The sequence below is a fragment of the Pogoniulus pusillus genome, chromosome 8 (assembly GCF_015220805.1).
Source record: "Pogoniulus pusillus isolate bPogPus1 chromosome 8, bPogPus1.pri, whole genome shotgun sequence".
NCBI lineage: Eukaryota > Metazoa > Chordata > Aves > Piciformes > Lybiidae > Pogoniulus > Pogoniulus pusillus.
Window position 1 is genome coordinate 38,604,117 of NC_087271.1, and position 12,978 is coordinate 38,617,094.

Here is a 12,978-nt window from a genome sequence, read left to right on the forward strand (position 1 = left end):
CAACCCAGGTGCAGGACCTTACACTTGGATCTTATTGACCCTCCTGAGGTTGGCTTGTGCCCAAATCTGCAGCCTGTCCAGGTCCCTCTGGATGGATCCCTTCACTCCAGCCTGGCTGCTGCACCACACAGCTTGGTGTGGGCAGCAAACTTGCTGAGGCTGCACTCAGTGCCTCTGTCCATGGCACCCACAAAGCTGTTAAACAAGGCTGGTGCCAGGACTGGTCCCTGAGGGACCCTGCTTGCCCAGCTCTGCAGCCTAGTGCTGAGAGCTGAGGAATCTGAAGTTTGGATGCCATGATCTCTGCATAATACATGGGGAATGAAAGGTCAGTGGTAGCTGCTGACAGCAATACAGCATGCTGGGAGCAAAGCCTTGCTGCTATCAATAGCTACACTGAGCTCACTCCAGTTAGCAGACACTCTGATCTCACCCAGACTGCACATCTTGGACACTTCAAGCAGCACACTGCATGCATTTCCCAGCCTTTGGTTTTGTTGTTTTAAAGCAGGGGAAATGGCACTGCTAGAAAACAGATGGGTTGAGGGCACCAATGCCATTGCTGAGGCAGAACAATAACAACTTCAAGGCATGATTTATACAGCTAATTTCAGGATAAAACCCCATCTGCTTTTTAAAAGGAGAGAAAGACCACCAAAATTACCTGATCTGGTATTCAGCAGTGATTGCAGTCTACACTGCCCCAATGTTTCAACTTGCTTAAGCATGCAAATGGAGTATCATATGAAAGCAACAGACAAAAAAGGGGATCTTTGCTTCTTTATGTGCCCTCCCTGCTGCAACAGATTGTATCAGGCTGCAGCCAGGCACTCAAGCTTCCCTCTCACCTGAAGTGCCTGTCTGATTTCAGGAGAATTATTTCCCAAGCCAAATATCCATTCCTCTCTTGTATAGGCTCTACTTCCAGTTTATTGCTCATTTGTTCTGTTTTAAAGGTACCAAAATGATCTTTGGGTCATCTAAAAAGCTCTCAGAGTGAAGAGCCCAGAAAAGAAACATATCTATCAGCCACATTAGATGGTAAGCCTGGGATTTGCTTCTACAGCAGCGACTTGAGAATGCTTTTCTGTGGCACTTGAAGAAAATCCATCCCTCCCTAAGGAAAAGGGAGGGCTCCATATGGAGACACAGAGTCCAGCAAGAGCTCTGGTCATGGCTGCATCTAAATCAAAGCGTCACACTAATGCCAGAGCAGCTGGAGAGCAGCCAGGCAGAGAGGGAGCTGGGGGTGCTGGGAGAGAGGAGCTGAAGCTGAGGCAGCAGTGCCCAGGTGGGCAGCAGAGCCAATGGCATCCTGGGCTGGCTCAGGAGCAGTGTGGGCAGCAGGACAAGGGAGGTTCTTGTGCCCCTGTGCTCAGCACTGCTCAGGCCACACCTGGAGTGCTGTGTCCAGTTTTGGGCCCCTCCATTGCAGAGAGATGTTGAGGTGCTGGAAGGTGTTTGGAGAAGGGCAGCAAGGCTGGGGAGGGGCCTGGAGCACAGCCCTGTGAGGAGAGGATGAGGGAGCTGGGGGTGTGCAGCCTGCAGCAGAGGAGGCTCAGGGCAGAGCTCATTTCTGTCTGCAGCTACCTGAAGGGAGGCTACAGCCAGATGGCTCCCAGGTGACCTTCTTGTGGCCTTCCAGCATCTGAAGGGGGCTCCAAAAAAGCTGGGGAGGGACTTTTGAGGCTGCCAGAAAGTGACAGGACTGGGAGGAATGGAGCAGAGCTGGAGGTGGGGAGAGTCAGGCTGGATGTTAAGAGGAAGTTGTTGAGCCTGAGAATGGTGAGAGGCTGGAATGGGTTGCCCAGGGAGGTGGTTGAGGCCCCATGGCTGGAGGTGTTTAAGGCCAGGCTGGCTGAGGCTGTGGCCAGGCTGCTCTAGGGTAGGGTGTCCTTGGGCATGGCAGGGTGCTTGGAACTGGTTGATCCTTGTGTTCCCTTCCAACCCTGACTGATTCTATGACTCTAAAATCTTTCCTTAAGCCAGGTGTGAAAGAACAAAACCTCATGAAAAGCTGTTTCAGCTGCATGGATGGTTAAGAAAGACTCTTAAACAAAACAGGAGATCATAGAATCATAGAATGGTTTAGGTTGGAAGGGACCTCAAAGATCATCCAGGTCCAAGCCCCTGCCATAGGCAGATGAAAATGGGGGGGGGGGGGAAAGGCAAGAATCATTGGATCACAGGATGGTAGGGGTTGGAAGGGACCCAAAGAGATTATCAAGTTCCAACCCCTCTGCCAGGGCAGGACAAGACTATCTAACACAGATCACAGAGGAACACATCCAGACAGGCCTTGGAAGCCTCCAGAGAAGAATAAGCCACAGCCTTGGAGTCAGAAGTGCATTGCTAAAGCAGCAAAGTCAGCTTAGCTTGCAAACTATTCCACACCCAGAGCCAGGAGGGGAACTGAAGCATCTATGTTTAGTAATTTAATAGTGGTAATTTTCTTCCTCCAATTTTCTTCCTCCTTTTTATACCTCAAATATTAAGTACCAATACTTCCCCCTCCACCAACTGTTTCATCAATTGCTTATCTCATCAAGACTTAAACTATTAATATGTAAAAAACACATAAGCATAGACACATATATAGCATGAAGCTCCTTTGGATCAGCAAATAAACCAGGGAGGTTCGTAGAGGAGCAGCACTCCTGCCCAACTGCTGCACAAAACTGGTGGGAATGCAGTGTTGGGAAGTTCTGCCTCTCTCACCACTGATGAAGTAAATCATTGAAGGAATAATTGCAGCAATTTTCAAACCTGAAAAATCCTCCTAACGTGTCAAGGAGCAAAGGAAGGGGCAGGAGAGCTTTCTAAAGCTGCCCACCACACTGGTCACCAAATTAGTGCAGAATGGCCAAGTCAGTGTGCCCAAACTTTTCCCTTCACCTTGAGTGCTGTGTCCAGTTCTGGGCTCCTCAATTCAAGAGAGATGTTGAGGTGCTGGAAGGTGTTTGGAGAAGGGCAGCAAGGCTAGGGAGGGGCCTGGAGCAGAGCCCTGTGAGGAGAGGCTGAGGGAGCTGGGGGTGTGCAGCCTGCAGAAGAGGAGGCTCAGGGCAGAGCTACCTCAAGGGAGGCTGTAGCCAGGTGGGGTTGGGCTCTGCTGCCAGGCAAGCAGCAACAGAAGAAGGGGGCAGAACAATCACTCTCTCTGCCAACAAATTCCTCCTCACATCCAGCCTAGACCTCCCCTGGCACAACTCCAGACTCTGTCCCCTTCTTCTGTTGCTGCTTGCCTGGCAGAAGATCCCAACCCCACCTGGCTACAGCCTCACTTCAGGTAGCTGCAGACAGCAATGAGCTCTGCCCTGAGCCTCCTCTGCTGCAGGCTGCACACCCCCAGCTCTCTCAGCCTCTCCTCACAGGGCTCTGCTCCAGGACCCTCCCCAGCCTTGCTGCCCTTCTCTGGACACCTTCCAGTACACCATCAGAGTGGTGAGAGGCTGGAATGGGTTGCCCAGGGAGGTGTTTCAGGCCAGGCTGGATGAGGCTGTGGGCAGCCTGCTCTAGGGTAGGGTGTCCCTGCCCATGGCAGGGGGGTTGGAACTGGCTGATCCTTGTGGTCCCTTCCAACCCTGCCTGATTCTATCATTGTATTGCAACATCTCTCTTGAAATGAGGAGCCCAGAACTGGACACAGCACTCAAGGGGTGGCCTGAGCAGTGCTGAGCACAGGGGCACAAGAACTTCCCTAGTCCTGCTGCCCACACTGCTCCTGAGCCAGCCCAGGATGCCATTGGATCTCTTCTTCTTTCTCTATAAGAAATACAATTACATTTTCCCTTGACCTTCCAAAAATCCATGTTGTAGTGAGTTGATTGTACTGGAGGAGGGAATCTACTGGGGCAAGCATCCACCCTAACCCAGGACATGGTGAGTTGATTCTACATGGGAAGGATCCACCCTAACCTAGGAGAAACCTGAACTCAGAAAGCTGAGCTCAGCAGTCAAGGTGTGGCCTCACCAGTGCCAAGTCCCAGGAGACAGTCCCTGCCCTACTCCTGCTGATACAGACCAGGATGCTGCTGACCTTCTTGGCCACCTTAGCACACCTTGGCTCATGCTCACAGAGTCACTGAGGCTGGAAAAGATCATCAAGTCCAGGCTATGACCTACCACCACCACATCAGCTAAACCATGCCACCAAGTGCCACATCCAAGCTTTTCTTAACTGCCTCCAGGGATGGGGACTCCACCACCTCCCTGGGCAGCCCATTCCAGTGCCTGATCACCCCTTCTGCGAGGCAGTGCTGGGCAGCTTTCTGGCCACCCAAAGGAGACTAGTTAACTGTGAAAGAGGCATTAACTCCTTTTAGGAGTTCAGAAGACTGAAGTCTTTCAAGACTCCAGAGTTTCTTTTCACTTCCCAAGTCCCTTTTCCACCTGTATTCACGGCAGAAAGATCAATTAGAATTCCTTTGTGGGAAGTCATTCCCATCAGTTCAATTACTCCACCTAATTGTTTCAGCAATCATAGTTAAATATCCATTTCAGCTTTATTTAGGGGCTCAATTACCAAGCATCAAGCAGATGTAAACACTTCTAACATTTTATCCTCTCTCCCTCCCCTACACCTTCTCCCCCAGCCTAAATACCACTCTCACTCCTTGGTGTTCTCTAGATCATAACCATAGATGCAGCCATTTAAAACCCCCACAGAAGCCCTGCTGCTTGCTAATGCTTCTTCCCCAAACACTCTTGCTGAAGAGGAGCCCATTGTGGTTTGGTAGATGTAAGTGTAGGGATAAAGACATTCCTATCTCCTTCCATCCCACACATCCTATGGCTCCAAAAGCCTTCACAGATTGATCTGTGTCTCACACCCCCCCCCCTGCCTCTCACTTACTGATTTATCAGGAAGGATTCTGCTTCGTGGTGCTTCTCTATATCTATTTTAATCAGTGGCTGATCCATTTGGAGCTGGTGCTCTCATCCCTCCCTAGAGCCTTCACAGATAGGCCCTTTTCATTCAAATGCTGCTCATAGGTATTGTAATTCAATTCTATTCTTGCATGTAATTCACTAAACTTCAGTGAGATGCCTGTCAAGCAAGTCAATATTTTACACTCCAACTTGAAGCCCTTTTGCAGTGTATCAAAATGCAAATCTATTTTTTTTGCCCTCCAATGGAACAGAAATGGAAGTTAAAACCAGGCTGGAGGTGGGAACACCTGGATGAAATGGCAAGCCCATGATTGTGAGAATGATCACTGTTGTCTGCAGAGGTGGGCACAAGCCAAGCTCAGGAGGTTCAACAAGACCAAGTGCAAGGTCTTGAGGCTGGGTGGAGGCAATGCCAAGCACACATCCAGGCTGGGCAGTGAGTGGTTGCAGAGCAGCCCTGAGGAGAGGGACCTGGGGGTGCTGCTGGAGGAGAAGTTCAACAGGAGCCAGCAGTGTGCACCTGCAGCCCAGAAAGCCAAGCAGAGCCTGGGCTGCAGCAGCAGAAGTGTGGCCAGCAGGACCAGGGAGGGGATTCTCCCCCTCTGCTCTGCTCTGCTGAGACCCCACCTGGAGTCCTGCATCCAGTTCTGGAGCCCCTGGGACAAGAGGGCTGTGGAGATGCTGGAGAGTGTCCAGAGCAGGGCCAGGAGGATGCTCAGAGGGCTGCAGCAGCTCTGCTGTGAGCACAGACTGAAAGAGTTGGGGCTGTGCAGGCTGGAGCAGAGGAGGCTCCCAGGTGACCTTCTTGTGGCCTTCCAGGATCTGAAGGGGTCTAGAAAACAGCTGGGGAGGGACTTTTAGGCTGTCAGGGAGTGACAGGACTGTAGGGAATGGAGTGAAGCTGGAGATGTGTAGGTTCAGGCTGGCTGTGAGGAGGGAGCTCTTCACCAAGAGAGTGGTGAGAGGCTGGAATGGGTTGCCCAGGGAGGTGGTTGAGGCCCCATGGCTGGAGGTGTTTCAGGCCAGGCTGGCTGAGGCTGTGTGCAGCCTGCTCTAGGGTAGGGTGTCCCTAGCCATGACAGGGGGCTTGGAGCTGGCTGCTCCTTGTGGTCCCTTCCAACCCTGACTGATTCTATGCTTCTATGATCCCCTAAACTCCAGAGACAGCAAGTGTTGTCAGAACACCTCGTTACAAGTGCATTAGAGCACCCCAAGGAGAAAGGGAATGCAGAGTTGGTTAAACATTTATAGGCACTTCAGTGCTTCAGCTGCTGCATGCAGAGCATGAAGACAGTTTCCTCCCAAAGCAATACCTGCACTGCTCTCCAATCTTTGTATTATCACCAAGAACTGTTTAATTTAAGTGAATAAAAGGCTTCCAAAAACACATTAGCAGTGATCTTTGCCCAGCCTAAGGAAACATGAGCCCACTCACAGGGATTGTAGTTGCAGCTCCAGGAAACTTGCAGTTTACTTGCAGGTAGAAGCACTTAAAACCTCCAGTATGGCTTTGTAGTAGTTATAAAGCAAGGCTCAGCAGCAGAGGCAGAGCTAGCACCACATGAGCACACTGGAAGACTCTCCAAGCTGAGTGATCTCAATGAACACATTAGGGTGTCTTGCATTCATCAGCTTTTATCTCTGGCAGGGGCACCCAAAGCAAAGAGTCAGGCTGCAGGATGAAGCTGCTGCTCAGCTATCAAGATGACAGCACACTTACTCAGAGGCATTCTGGTGCAACTCCTCAAAAGGAGGTTGCAGTGAGAATCATAATCAACCAGGTTGAAAGATACTTCCAAGCTCATCCAGTCCAACCTAGCACCTAGCCCTGGCCAATCAACCAGACCATGGCACTAAGTGCCTCAGCCAGGCTTGGCTTCAGCACCTAACTGAGGTGAGGTTTGGTCTCTTCTCCAATCTACCAGGTCACAGAATGAGAGGAAATGGTCTGAAACTGGCAGAGAAGTTTTAGGTTGGATATTAGGAACAATTTCTTTGGTGAAAGAGTAGTCAGGCATTGGAACAGGCTGCTCAGGGAGGTGATGGAGTCACTGTCCCAGGCTGTGTTTGAGAAACAGTGGACATGGCACCTCAGGACACACTTTAATGGCCATGATGGTTGAACTTGATGAGCTTAGAGGTCTTTTCCAACCAAGACAATTCCATGATTCTAAAGACACCTCGGTTTTGGCCACAGCAGTCAGCCTCACATCATTGGAGAGAGTAAGTGACAAAGAAAGGGAGAACCAGGATCCCTCTGTCCCAAACCCTTTTCACCTACCTGCACAGCCAAAAGCTAGGTGATACCGAGAAGAAGGGCTGAATTTGACACAACACACATTAGCCTTGGCCTCGATGCTTGCTACTGAGTTGTCCAAGTTGGTAGACCACAGCTTCACTAGAGAGATAAAAGAGAAATACAGGTAAAAACCAACAGATCAACCAACAAAACCAAGCCAGCCTCACCTGAAAGCTATAAAACTTAGCTGTTTCATACATAAAGTCTGGGAAGCTGAGTGATTGAAGTGATTAGAGAGGGTGAACTGCTGCTGATGGCTGGGGAGCTTGAGATCAGTCTCAGGTGCACACAGTAAACAAATGTTCTGCCCTCCATCATACACACAGGAGACACTGGAAGTCCACATCCCACATGGTTAAGAATCATAGAAACAACCAGGTTGGAAGAGAGCTCCAAGCTCATCCAGGCCAACCTAGCACCCAGCCCTGGCCAATCAACCAGACCATGGCACTAAGTGCCTCGGCCAGGCTTGGCTTCAACACCTCCAGGCACAGCAACTCCACCACCTCCCTGGGCAGCCCATTCCAATGCCAACCACTCTCTCTGCCAGGAACTTCCTAACAACATCCAGCCTAGACCTCCCCTGACACAACTTCAGACTCTGTCTCCTTGTTCTGTTGCTGCTTGCCTGGCAGCAGAGCCCAACCCCACCTGGCTACAGCCTCCCTTCAGGTGGCTGCAGCCAGCATGACCTTCAGTGGTCTTTTTCAAAGCCATCTTTTCTGTGATGCCATAATGTACATCCACAAAACACACTGCTTTTGGCACATCCTCACAAACTTACTCATTTTGGTTTCCAATATATATCTGTTTATGGCTTGGAAGGGACCCAAATTGATCATCAAGTCATAGAATCAACCAGGTTGGAAGAGACCTCCAAGATCACCCAGTCCAACCTAGCACCCAGCCCCATCCAATCAACCAGACCATGGCACTGAGTCCACCCCCCCTGCCAGAGCAGGGGCATACAATCTAGCTCAGGTCACAGAGGAATGCATCTGGAAGAGCCTTGAAAGTCTCCAGAGAAGGACACAAAGCAGCTGACTAAATACATTTCAGAATCTTAGCCTTTAAGGCTCCTGGAATGCAGATTCCTATCACCAAGAGCAGGTGGGCTTGCATCTTTTTGGTTCCTTGCCCCCCTTTATCTGGCATGGAAGAACTAAATGCTCCACAGCAGAACAGCTCTGCACAGAATAAATACACCTAGTTGTAAGCCTAAGCACAGCCAGTGAGAACAACTTGTTTTAGTCCCAAGAAACTGGCAGAGACAGGAAAGACATCAGTGTGCTGGCTTCTAATGATGATGTATTTCCCTGGTACAAGGAACACTACTGTTCCATCAGCCTGCTGGGTGAACACTGATTAAACTCTGTGCTGCAGAATGAACCCTTCCCCCAAGCACTCATTCAGTGCTTCACAGGATGGCCAGCAGACAACACTGGTGGCTTTTCAAACCTCAGCCTTCCCCACCCTCCACAAACACTTCCAGTCCCATTTACCTTAAGGATGGAGAGTGCCAGGCACTCCCTGCAGAACAAAGCCTACGACTTAAAGCTGCAGGTGAAGCATTTTGCTCTAAGGCCAGTCCAGGGGACAACAATAAGAGGCATCAAATCTCACTGATGTCCACAAGTCAGAAAACACAGCTTTGAACCTTCTCCCTTCCCCCTTTCCTTGGTGAGTGGGTCCTGCTGTACTCATGGCCAGAGTGCTGAGGCAGGAATGGGAGCAAGCTGAGGCCAATGTTTGAACAGGCAGGAGCAACACCAAGGCTAAATCCCTGCCATGGAGCTTAGTTCCTAAACGTGGAGCAAAGCAGGGGGTGGGTAGGTTCAGGCTGGACATGAGGGGGAAGTTGTTGTGCATGAGAGTGGTGAGAGGCTGGAATGGGTTGCCCAGGGAGTGTTTAAGGCCAGGCTGGCTGAGGCTGTGGGCAGCCTGATCTAGGGTAGTGTGCCCCTGCCCATAGCATGGGGCTTGGAACTGGCTGATCCTCGTGGTCCCTTCCAACTAGAACTGGTTCTATGATTCTAACCTATCCATCTAGCCCTGTCCAAGCAACCAGACCATGGCACTAAGGGCCTCAGCCAGGCTTGGCTTCAACACCTGTCCACAGACAGCAACTCCACCACCTCCCTGGGCAGCCCATTCCAATGCCAATCACTCTCTCTGACAACAACTTCCTCCTAACAGCCAGCCTAGACCTCCCTTGGCACAGCTTCAGACTCTGTCCCCTTCTTCTGTTGCTGCTTGACTGGCAGAAGAGACCAACCCCACCCTTCAGGTAGCTGCAGACAGCAATGAGCTCTGCCCTGAGCCTGCTCTTCTGCAGGCTAAACATTGTAGTTAAGCTCTGCTATGAGGACAGGCTACAAGAGTTGGGGTTCTTCAGCCTGGAGAAGTGAAGGCTTTGAGGAGACCTTGGATTGGCCTTCCAGGATCTGAAGGGAGCTACAGGAAGGCTGGGGAGGGACTATTGACAAGATCTTGTAATGACAGGACAAGGGGGAATGGGTTTGAACTGGCAGAGGGCAGATTTAGACTGGATGTTAGGAAGAAGTTCTTTCCAGTGAGGGTGGTGAGACTCTGAAACAGGTTGCCCAGGGAGGCTGTGGCAGCTCCCTCCCTGGAGGTGTTCATAGGAAGAAGTTGTCTGCAGTGAGGGTGGTGAGACACTGGCACAGGTTGCCCAGGGAGGCTGTGGCTGCTCCCTCCCTGGAGGTGTTCAAGGCCAGGTTGGATGAGGCCTTGAGCAATCTGCTCTAGTGGGAGATGTCCCTGCCTATGGCTGATCCTTGAGGTCCCTTCCAACCTAGACCATTCCATGCTTCCCTGCTGAAGGAAGCCCATGGCTGCTCAGAGCACAGCAGAGATCTGGAAGAGAGCCCTGTGTGGCTGGCAGCTGCTGGCAGCATTATGAAGCAGCACAGACATGCAGGCAGCAGCAATCCCCACACTGAGGCAGAGGTATTTGCATAGAAGCACTGTGTAAAACTCAGTGCAAACAGCACCCACCTTGCTGCTGCTTGTCAGAGATCAACCCCTCCTCCTTTACCAGAGCTGTACCAACAGTTAACTACGTTTTACAACGAAGCCACCAGCTCTGCAAGCACAGCTTAAGTTCTCTACAGCACGACTGGATGAGATTTATCTCCTCCATCACGCCCTGCCCCTGGGGGCGGGGAGGGAACAGAGCCAGGAAAGACAACTTTGCCTAACAAGAAAAGATTAACATTATGCTTTCATTAAGGGACACCTGGAGATGGAGAGGCAAAGCTGCAGTGGCAGCAGAGGACGTGAAGTTTATGGATGAGATGGTGTTGGAAGTCATACCACGATGACAGGCTGACACTGTTGGCAGAGAGCAGTGCTTCCCAGAGCCATACAACTGTTCAGTTGGAAAAGACCTCTAAGAGCTTTGAGTCCAACCACTGACTGAACACCACCAAGGGCATTAAACCACACCCCAGAGTACCATGTCATAGAATCACAGAATCAAGCAGGTTGGAAGAGACCTCCGAGATCATTCAGTGCAACCTAGCACCCATATGTTGAACACTTCCAGGGATGTGGACTCCATCACCTCCCTGGGCAGCCTGTTCAAATGCCTGACCAAACTTGCAGTAAAGAAGTTGTTCCTAATATCAAATCTGCATCTGGGTGGAGGCAATGCCAAGCACACATCCAGGCTGGGCAGGAAGTGGCTGGAGAGCAGCCCTGAGGAGAGGGACTTGGGGGTGCTGCTGGAGGAGAAGCTCACCAGGAGCCAGCAGTGTGCACTTGCAGCCCAGAAAGCCAAGCAGAGCCTGGGCTGCAGCAGCAGAAGTGTGGCCAGCAGGGCCAGGGAGGGGATTCTCCTCCTCTGCTCTGCTGAGACCTCACCTGCATTACTGCATCCAGTTCTGGAGCCCCTGGGACAAGAGGGCTGTGGAGATGCTGGAGTATGTCCAGAGCAGGGCCAGGAGGATGCTCAGAGGCTGCAGCAGCTCTGCTGTGAGCACAGACTGAAAGAGTTGGGGCTGTGCAGGCTGGAGCAGAGGAGGCTCCCAGGTGACCTTCTTGTGGCCTTCCAGCATCTGAAGGGGGCTCCAAAAAAGCTGGGGAGGGACACAGTCCTGTTCAGTATCTTTAGTGATGATCTGGACAAGGTGATCGAGTCCAGCATCAGTAAGTCTGCAGATGACACCAAGCTAGGAGCAGCTGTGGAGCTGTTGGAGGGTAGCAGAGCCCTGCAGAGGGACCTGGCCAGGCTGCATGGGTGGGCAGAGGCCAATGGGATGAGATTGAACAAAGCCAAGTGCAGGGTTCTGAACTTTGGTCACAACAACCCCAAGCAGCACTACAGGCTGGGGCCAGAGTGGCTGAGAGCAGCCAGGCAGAGAGGGCCCTGGGGGTGCTGGGAGAGAGGAGCTGAGACTGAACAAGGCCAAGGGCAGGGTTGGACTGGATGACCTTGGAGGCCTCTTCCAAGCTGGTTGGTTGTATGACTCCATCTCTACAAGCCCTTGCAAACATTGCCTTGCTATCCAAAGCAGAGAAGCCTCTCCTCAACACCCCTCCCTACCCACCAAACAGCCACCTGGGCTCGCTTTGGGCACAAAAAGCTAATCGAGGGCTCAGTTTCCACTTAGCTCCTTCTTCCATTCCAGTTTTCAAGCCCTAAATGGTGAAGAGCCAACCCACGTGCTCAGAGCCATCACAACATTCCTTACAACTGACAGACACAGATTGGAGCCTGCAATTTGTGTGCTCTAAGTGCCGTGGGATACGCTGGGCTCCAATTAGCTATTAGTCAGTGCCGTAAAGAAGGGATCTGTGCCACACACAACAACACCTAATGAAACATGTCAGGTTTTACCTACAACTGCCCATTATTTTTGCAGAAGAACTGACAGGTTAATAAAACATAATTCAGAAGGGTAGAGTTTATTTGCTGCAGCTTTTCAGCAGCCTTGCTGAGGTCGAGGCAGCAATTAGACAAAGTGGAGATGTCTTAGCAACACCCAGAACGGGGCTGATGAAGCAAGCAACCACCTGAGAGGGACTGTTGCTAAAGCACAATGCTTGTGCTTCCTAATTTTGCAGCTGGTGACAGGCATCCCTGCCTAGGGCCAAATGTTTCCAGAGCATCATAGAATCAGGCAGGGTTGGAAGGGACCACGAGGAGCAGACAGTTCAAACTCCCCTGCCATGGGCAGGGACATCCTACCCTAGATCTGGCTGGCCACAGTCTCAGCCAGCCTGCCCTGAAACACCTCCACCCATGGGGCCTCAACCACCTCCCTGGGCGACTCATTCCAGCCTCTCACCACTCTCATGCTAAGAACTTTCTCCTCACATCCAGTCTGAACCTACCCAACTCCACTTTGCTCCATTCCCCCCGGTCCTGTCACTCCCTGACACCCTAAAATCATAGAATCAGTCAGGGTTGGAAGGGACCACAAGGAGCAGCCAGTTCCAAGCCACCTGCCATGCCCAGGGACACCCTACCCTACAGCAGCCTGGCCACAGCCTCAGCCAGCCTGGCCTTAAACACCTCCAGCCATGGGGCCTCAACCACCTCCCTGGGCAACCCATTCCAGCCTCTCACCACTCTCATGCTCAACAACTTCATCCTCACCTCCGCCCTGGGCAACCCATTCCAGGGTTGGGTTTGTGTTGCAAGGGACCTGAAAGATGATCTAGTTCCAATCACCCTGCCATGGGCAGGACACACCTGTGGCCAAGGTGCTCAGAATAGTGCTGCTGCAGCTGCTCAGTTTCAGGGTTTTCTCACCCCACTTTAT

The 12,978-nt window shown here is 51.6% G+C and overlaps 1 protein-coding gene across 3 annotated transcripts in view; it reads right to left on the minus strand.

Moving 5' to 3' along the window:
• Window positions 1-12,978, minus strand: part of COP1 (COP1 E3 ubiquitin ligase) — a 204,952-nt gene that overhangs the window by 92,721 nt on the left and 99,253 nt on the right. For all 3 annotated transcript variants that reach the window (XM_064148123.1, XM_064148121.1, XM_064148124.1), the window contains exon 15: window positions 7,172-7,288. In XM_064148123.1, coding sequence (XP_064004193.1) covers window positions 7,172-7,288 — 117 coding nt within the window. The remainder of the gene's footprint in view (window positions 1-7,171; window positions 7,289-12,978) is intronic.